Raw genomic sequence first — 9470 nt, forward strand, 5'->3', positions numbered from 1 at the left:
TGGTTTGTCTCATTTTCGGATTTCTTTTGTGTTTCGTGGATCACTTGAATGGTCTGAATCTGAGTCAGGTGTCCTGGATCGATGCTCTCACATCGTTGGGGGCACGGGGAAGTCCAGATTTCTGTAACAGTGAAGTAACCATACCGTGGTTGAACCGAGCATATTTTGCTGCTCGATCGCTGGATCACATCGAGAAGAATTCACAAGAGGCGAGGGAAACAGAGAGGCACCCATTGGGGGGGGGGGGGGGGGCGGATCCGAAACAGCAGTTTGTATGCACATCAGAAGCACTATGCTTGGGTTCACAGAATCAGCTTTGCGAGTTCAGGTTGCAGCACAAAGCGGAGACGTCGTCGTCGAGCCATACCGCCGCCACAAGCACCATCTACACACCACCGCCGGGCTGTCACGTGGTCTGCAGCTCATCGGAGCTCAGAACAGGAACGCCGTCGGCGTGAACGCCGGCAGCACCGTGGGCGCTCCGAAGTGCCTGCAGGTAGAGAGTCAACAATGAAGCCTGTGAGAAATTCTTGGAGTTGGTTTGATCTACGTCATCTACAGATATCCTGAGCAAGATCAAACTTTGAAGTTTGAACACCTGATGCATGCTGATGTTCTTTGCAGTTTGCAGTGTATATGCGTATCTTTTTCAGATAACTGATGATTTTGAAGGACAAGTAGTAATAAGCATCAGGGTCACAGGTTCAGTCATACACAGCCTTGTTGTGGTGACTGGGTCACTTACTCACTAGGGCCATTGCTCTGCAGCTTGAGTCTGACCATGACCAAGATTAAAGCTGATAAAAAGGTCTCTTTCTGGCACATGCACTACCGATAAAAAGGAGGAAACTAGGAGTACTACACCTGGAGCCTCCTCCCCTTTGTTCTTGACTCTGGTAAGGATAGCGAGTTTGTCGGAAATCCCATCGGAAGAACACTGTGGTCCTGGTCCATTCAGCTGCGGGTTTTCAGAGATCCTTACCAAAGGGCTGACAGGTTTCAGAGATACTTTGTCAAGGTTCAAGAGAGAAGCTTCACTTGAATTCATATGTGGCACCTACTAGTATTTCTCATTGAGCATGTCAAATGCTAGGAAAATAGTATAAACACGTAATTTGAACTGCAGAACCACGTATAAATATTTACATAGATGATTGCAAGGAGGGGCGAAGCTATGTGTAGCGTGGATGATGTATTGGCATTAGAGTGAATTTTTTTTATTAATAATCTATTTATATCGATCATATAAATTTAGTTATGTTGTTTGATGTGTAATAAAATAGGATCATTTCAGTTTGAGCTTTGCCCCAGATTGCAAGCTAAAATTGACAGCACAAGCCACCAAAAAGACAAAAGGGCAGTGATCCAACCGCGCCGTAACGTCTATCCAACGACGGTCTAACCCGGGGTCAACGGACGCGTGTCGCGATCTAAGCTCACCTCCCTCCGCCATCCGCTAAAATCCAACGGCGGTGACATGCTTCGTCCCTCGCACGCTTGCAACGCTCACACGCGTACCAAGGACGAGCACGCGCGCCAAGAGACCAAGAAACTCACCGGTAGTCCTCGTAGCTCGCTGGACGGGGCGCGCGAGGAGACGGCCTGGCCTGGGCCTTCGCCGTCGAGGCAGGCTTCGTCTGCGCCTGCGCCTTCGCCACGGCCGCGGCGTCCTCTGAGATCGCGACCAGCGTCGGCTTCCACGCCGCCGACCCCGACGACGGCCTCCGCCGCCGCTTCTCCGCGGGCGCGCCGGTGGCGTCCGCTGGCGCCGCTGCCGGCGCCGGCGACCGGCGCGCGCGCCTCACGAAGGCGAACAGCTTCATGCCGACGTGTCCTCGGATTTGCTACAGCTTTGCCGTGGAATGGGAAGCCTTGGCTAGTGCATCACGGGTTTCCGTAGTATAAGGCCACGGGTGGTGGTACTTGTTATACGGAAGCCGGAGTAATTGCAGATGCAAATGACTAAACTACCCTTGTAGCTTAGAACTTTGGAAAAATACATCTAGTTTTGGAAAAAGTTTGCTCAAACTTAAAAAACTTTAACTAACAATAGCTTTCAAAATATTTAGTTTAAAAAACTTAAAATCATATGTGTTAAAAAATGATTTCATAATATCACAAATTCAATAGATTTTATAAATATATTATAATAAAAATAATGGTCAAAACTATGAATTGAAGACCGTGTCTTATTTAAAATGACATATATTTATAACCAGAGAAAGTATTTATATAATATTATTCTCTATACTTAATCTTCGGGTAAAAATTACAATCGCTAGCGAAGTGCACGGAATTTGATTATTTCGAGTGCGGTCCATGCCACAGTTTCAACTTTCAGGTTGAAACTTTCAGAATTAGTTTGCCAGAAAAATGTATCGGTTTTGTGACACTATGTTACATGTGGCATGGCCGGACGGTGAGTCCCAATCACCATGCCACCTGTTCAGGACCTGCGGTTAGTGCCACAACCGTTAGACCGCGATCGGATGGATGGCAATTCCTGGACATTTTCTTCGGAACACCCACGTACGCAGATGAATTCATGATATCTACCTGTAGTTTTGATTTATCACAAGTTCGCCACACACAACATGAAACAAAGTGTTGTTTGGTCAGCAATTTCTGACTTGCTTCGGTTGTTCTGTTAGTCTACTATTAGTCCAGGTTGTTGAGATAAGGTTACCCAGAAATCACACCTGCAAGTCAGTAGTATCTTGACCTATGAATAAATTGTAATTTCTTTTTTTTTTATCTTTAGGGTGCTACTACGTAACATGATGTGATGCACAATGACTTTGGAGATTTGTACACATGGGCGGCTAAAACTTACACCAAATTTTCAGTAAATTCAAGTACATTTACCCCCATTATAAATGTCCAAATTGTGAAAGGAAAACTAGGACCTGTTTGATTGGGGAGTCAGATCCAAATCCTCCCAAATGTTTTGAAACAATCCTCTTCTAAAAAAAACCGGCGGTCGCTTACTGTTATTTGATTGTTCTTGATCATGCGCAAATAGTTAACAAAAGGTGCAATTGTATTTCTGGGCTTGAGATAACTGGTACTTTATGCATTTCACATGTACTCTTTTACCATTTCACACTAACAATGAGAGTGAGGTAATGTGAAAAAAATAGTCGGAGAAGGAAAATAGTTGAGTAGTTGAGAAAATTTTGTAACCACAAGTTGTTTGCAGCACGCATGCATAGTCATCGCATGTTTACATATACAAGTGCGTGGAGTTAAAATCGCAGTACTTTGAGTCTTTGACCACCATTTTTATGTCTTTTCATCTAGTAAAATGTAATGTTATAGTGTATAGTAGTATTGTGTAACGTTTACCATCCCTTTTCTTTTTACGAGGGATTCGCCAAGATTTTGTGATGAAATATTGGAGTTGCTCCGGTGACTACTCTAAGATCAGACACGACCAATACCCAACAAGTGCCGGGCCCTGTCACCCTGAATATCTTATCTTTTGATTAACAAATCTGATGTCAATACCTCGATAAATGAATGCATAATTATTTATCGTTCCATCTCTTTCGGATAACAATTAAATCCAGCACAGCAATGTCTGGCAACATATGCGGAGTAAAAGAAAGACTACGGTAGCGCATGGCATTAGTTGATTTGTTTTTAATTAAGAGATCAACCAAATAAATTAAACAAGGATACCATGACATGGCTTGCACTCAACCTTGATCCAATCAAGAAAGTTATCTCTTTTTTTCTTGCAGGAAAAATCAAGAAAATTATCTGAACTAGTTATGTGATTTCTTGGGTAGCTAGCCTGGTAACATCTCTACTTTTTGTTTCTAGTTTGTCACATAATAAAAAGTAAAAAAAAAACACTGAATCTGGGTGACGTGGCTTGGCACTTGGTAAAGGATGTGGACGCCGACCTTACAAAACGTCCAAACCCAACAAAACAGAAGTGTCGACGATTGGTAAAGTCGATTGTATAAATACTTATTTAAAATTGAATAGGAAGACACATTATTTTATAGAGGTTCGAACATTTCTTGGGATAACAACTCTCTGTCTTGTGTTGTGTAGTCATGATTAATCTAAGGAGAAAACAATTTATAATAGGGGCGTATCTAGATCTACTCCTATGAATCAAGTTCTCTCGTTTTCTAAATCCTAGAACTCTTGTCGGATGAATTTGATCATATCTTGAATCTGTTATGTATCTCAATAGATTGTTTTTTTTTCTATCCAACCGTGTATTGCTCTTGTTTCGCTCTCTTTCTGGCTTGTCATTTAGGCCCTCTTATTCTTGGCGTACCCCCTCCCCTCCTTATATAGCCGGGTCGGGGATGTGTATTGTACCCTACTCGAAATCTTGAGCATAACATTCGGGATTGTGTTATCTGGAGAACTATTTCCTAATTTGAAGATAGTTTTCATGTAGAACATGATGAATTCCCTAGAATATCCGTATATGCCTTATTTTATCTCATAGTGGTTATTAAAACTATAGTACAAGGTAATAGATACGTGTAGGATGGTACTCCATCCTCAAGATATATTGTATCCCTAGTAATTTCTTAATTATTAATTATCAAATTCTCAAAAAATGATAAGTATTTGAAAGCAACAAAAGAGACAAATGAATGTTAATGTAGCTGACAAAGACATGTCCTATGATTAATCCTCAAGGGGCTGCTAGGTTAATGTACTATATCTTTTTGTCTTCTTTACACTTCACTCTCCCACTGCATGGAAGGCGGTAAGGAGCCCTAGTATTCTTTTGTCAATCTAATTCTAGTTCCAAAAGGGTGTATAGCTCCACTTTTTTTCCGAGAGGACAACACCAGTGATGTTGATGTTATTATAGAAGAAGAGAGTTGATCTCGTTTATAAGGGAAACTAGGTTTAAAAACTTTTAACAACTTACTTGTTGATTCAGGGCCAACCGGCAAAAAACCCGACGACATGAGAGCCACCAACAAGCAACAGGCAAACTGCACAACACCCCGAAAACAACACATGAGGAGTTCGCCAATGGGTCATCGTTGTCAAGCTCGTCGCACGCTGTGACGAAGAAGCTCCGACTTCCCAAAACAGAACTAAGCTTCTAACTAGATGTCCTCATGTCCCTATCCATGACCACAACATGTCATCATTGCCAAGCTAGTCGGACATTCCAATGCAGTAGCTCTGACTCCAGAAAAGTACACCCTTGGATAGAATGACACATCACCCAAAGAGCAGAGGCCTTGTTGACAACTTGCCCCTTTGGAGGCCCGGAGTGGTCACAACCACTGCCGAAGTAAGTACCCGTCACGACTAAGACATCAGCCACCGGAAACACGACATGGGATTCTCTAAAGCGACACCTCCAGGGAGAAAAAAGACGCCCAAGCGCTGTCATCGCCCGTTCAGGCACGGACATGATTTTCACCCGAGAGATCCCACGATGAGGAATGGAGGTCACCTTCGACAAATGCCTCCAAGGAGGAAATGGCACTCGAGAGCGTCACCATTGTTAGCCCAGGCCAAACATCGGGCAATGCTTTCACCCGGGGCACCCAACCCCCATCCAACACCACAGTCAGCACGAGTACGCGTCACCTAAAAAGCCGCCCCATGCCACGAGGCTCCCCACAGGCCGGATCAGAGGAAATGAAGACAAATCCGGCAAGGGGAGGAGCCTACATGGCATAAGGGGACTGAGGGCAACCACGATGCGCCTGCCACATCGAAGCCTAGATGTTGCCGCACGTAGAAGGCAACGGTGATGGTAATGGCACCACAACGAGCAACACCACAATGTCGGCCGTAGCCGCGATGCACCACGACGAGCAGCACCACAGTGGCGGCACAACAGCAGTGGCGGACACACAAGCAGCACCTTGGAAGTACCACCCGAGCAGGACCACAGTGGACACCATGGTAGCACCACGATGGCGGCACCACGGTGGACTACAGCGGACACCATGATAGACACACATAGAACATGGCAACGGCACCATAGCGGATGACAACACCACGGTGGACAGCAGCACCACGGCGGTGGCCCTCACAGCGGACACATGTAGCACCACGGCGGTGGCACCACAACGGTGGTGGACACACCACCACCGAGCACACGAGTAGCACCACAGAGCACACAACCACACGAGCAGCACCACCGAGCCCACCACCACACGAGTAGCACCATCGAGCAAACACGAGCAGACCACAACGGCAGCACAAGAATCGGCCAAGGATAGTCAGATCCGACCATCTGGAGCACTGCAATAGCCCACAACCAACTAGATCCCAGCTGCTACTGATCGAATTTACGACTGCCACACCAAAAGAATGCCAGAGACTAAAGGGAAAAAGGAAGGGGAGGGGAGGGGAGGGGAGGGGAGAGAAGGGGTAAGGGCAGAGGGAGGGAGGGGAGGCCACCGCCGCAGTCGGTAGCGGCGACGGCGACAGCGGGCCGGGGGGGGGGGGGCTTGGCGGTGGGGAGGTTCACCCCTCGCTTCGCCTAGCAAGGAGACGCTGAGGGGTTTCAAAAAAAAAGGAAAAAAATGCAAAAACACCCCTAAGATTCACTTGGATTTTGACTTCCCCTAAAAGTTATTTTGTTGCAAAAAAACCCAAAGGTTCGGCTTTGTTGCAAAAACACCCCAAAAATTCAAAAAAAATTATTTTTTTAAAAAAAACTAGAGACAATTCTAAGACCTTCTGTGAATTTTTTTTTAAAAAATAATATCTTTTGCATCATATTTTATGGAGAGTAAGTTTGAAAAAAAGAAAAACATGCAACTCATTTATTAATTCGAGTTAAATGCATAGTTAATTATTTACTAATCCAAAAATCATGAAACCAATTTTTTTAGTCTTCTTACATGGTCCTTTATCTTCTAAAAATACATGAAATCTTGAAATAGTTATTGTAACATGCATGATTGAGTAAATGTGTTGCAGATAGATTAATTCATAACTAATCTATAACACCCCAAAATTAGTGAAACCACTTTTATTAGTTTACTTAAACAATGATTTGTGTAGGAAAAATAATGGTAGTTATGACAAAGTTAAAAATAACATGAGTTAATAAATGAGCTGCACGTTTTTTTTCCAAACTTCCTCTCCATGAAATATGATGCAAAGGATATTATTTTTGAAAAAAAAAATCACAGAAGGTTTTAGAATTATCTCTAGTTTTTTTAGAATTGTTTTGTAATTTTTTTTGGGGGGGGGGGGGCTTTGCAATAAAGCCAAACTTTAGGGGTTTTTTTTTTCAACAAAACAACTTCTGGGGGGAAAGTTAAAATCCAAATGACTTTTGGGGTTTTTTTTTTTGCATTTTTCCCTTCAAAAAATCTTGACCTGTGGCCATGTACAGTAATACATCTTAATATATTTTCACCACAGATTTTGCTTCTGAATATAAAAATATTGCAATCCAGTACAAGGAATGGAGTCAGATTCCACCTGGTACCGTAAAAAGATAATAAAAAAGGAAGCAAGGAAAAAATGCTAGATAAGCAAGCTTAGATACTATAAACTTTGGATGATCGAAGAAGTGCTGATTAGAGGATGTCAACAAGAAAATAATTAAGCCTCTAGATTGTAATGGCATCATGTATATAAAATCTTTAAAGTGGTAAGAGCACTTTTTATCTCCTAGTACAACTCCAAACCATTCCATGATGGGAGTTGCCGGAGTATTAGGCGCAGCTCTAGTGGTTGTGCCTGAATTGGTGGGAGCTAAAGGGCCTTTTGAGCTTTCATATGACAAGAATGATGGAAAATGCATATGGTTTCAATCAGGAATAAAGGGTGCTTTGTCCACCAGACAAGTGCACAGTTTAGGTTCAATCAAACCAAATTGAGGGTTAGAAGACACCAACATACATTGCATCTCAGGTTGTCCTCTTGAACTTGCGAGATAATCGAATCCACAAATCGGAAGCAAAATTTGGGTCATGGCTCCATGTGCCTGAAGTTTGACCTGGTTGTTTGCAAGTTATCTTGGGGAGATTGAACAAAGGCACTTGCATTTTCTTCTTAAAACTTCAAATGCTTGCCTGTGCTTTTAATATTTTTTCAAATTGTCATCTCTTCATTTAGGTCTTTATATAAGTGCTATAACTTATGCACCTCTAATTAAAATTTAAAGCTCATCAGCTGAACGTCTATAATTGCAGGATTCAGTTACCAAATGCACATACAATGGGCACTTATTATCTATGGCAAAAAAATAAAAACTTTTAAGGACTAGAGAAACCTCAAATGAGTTCTCTACTTTCCAATGATACAGGGGGCAGAAACAAATTGAACACGTTCCAAATCTAGCTGTTAGCTAGCACGCACACAAGATGAAAACCATTACTCCATCCAAGTGCGCTTAATCTTTCAAGTAAGCAAGGGACTGGCCACTGAACCCGATGAGTGAGTGCTCGACCACACTGTCATGAACCTCATTTTCACCCCCCCCCCCCCCCATCACGGCCTCATGGGATGTGGAAGATCACGAACCAAAGACCACTACGAATCACTGGCTAGCAACTGTCCTCTCGATCGTTTGATTTATCATCCAATCGCAAACACAGCACAGAATCAACCGGAAGCAAAACCAGATCCATGCAAAAACGAAGGTGGGTGTGCGTCCTCTTTCTGCAGCCAGATCCTTTTCATATGTGCTGGGGACCTCTTTTCATCACATGAAGCTTAAGATCGGTGCGCGTACAGGAGATCGTGTGCCGTCTGTTTCATGAGCTCAAGTGGATACTCAATTAACCGTGTGTTTTCAGCTAGCTCGGATTATGTGACGGCATCCATCATGCCGATAGCCATGTGTAGCGTTTGATCAGTATTGAAGCATGTGTCTAACCGTAGGTTTTTTGCTGGTGAAAGCGTGTAAATTGTCTAGTAGTCTGTCTGTCAGCGACTGTTTGCGAAGCTACAAGAATGTAGCCATGATCTCGACGATGCTTTCGCCCTTAACTTGTTCTGGAATTCTGGTGCTAGCTGCTCCATTGTTCATTAACCAGTAGAGGATCCAGCCAATGGCGGAGCCAGGTCTGAGTAGAAGGGGGGGCTGATCTCCTTCTTCCTCCTCCAGCCCCCCTTCTTTCTTACTACTGTTCTCTAGTATTTCCTCAGGGGCAGCACAGCGTAAGGGGGCTTGAGCCCCCAGAGCCCCCCCGGTGGATCCGCCACTGGATCCAGCTACCGCTTGAGCCTAGCACTGAGCGATCCTAGCCCTGTGAGGAACCGAACAAAGGCGTCGTGCGTGATCAGAGTGAGGCATTTCGAATGGCAGAAACAGAAGGGAAGCGATGGACTCAGCAAGTGCACACATGACCCAGCTCCGTTAGTAGCCCATTGGGCGGGGAGTCCGACCGTGCTAGCTATACATGTAGCCCACGTAGGAAGAGGCTGGCCTCCGGCGTGTACAGTTACGCAACGGAACCTGAACATGGTCACCGCACGCTTATTCAGAGGCGATGGCGAGAGGC

General features: G+C 44.1%; 1 protein-coding gene across 1 annotated transcript; it reads right to left on the minus strand.

The window, feature by feature from the left end:
* Window positions 1-253: 253 nt before the first annotated feature.
* Window positions 254-1898, minus strand: LOC133890552 (uncharacterized). Its single transcript, XM_062330969.1, has 2 exons — window positions 1558-1898; window positions 254-490 (listed from the first exon to the last, which is right to left on the minus strand). Exons 1-2 carry the CDS (start codon window positions 1821-1823, stop codon window positions 433-435), a joined length of 324 nt encoding a protein of 107 aa, XP_062186953.1. The 5' UTR covers window positions 1824-1898; the 3' UTR covers window positions 254-432.
* Between the last annotated feature and the right edge of the window lie 7572 nt (window positions 1899-9470).

This window comes from Phragmites australis, chromosome 14 (assembly GCF_958298935.1).
Source record: "Phragmites australis chromosome 14, lpPhrAust1.1, whole genome shotgun sequence".
In the NCBI taxonomy this organism is placed as follows: Eukaryota; Viridiplantae; Streptophyta; class Magnoliopsida; order Poales; family Poaceae; genus Phragmites; species Phragmites australis.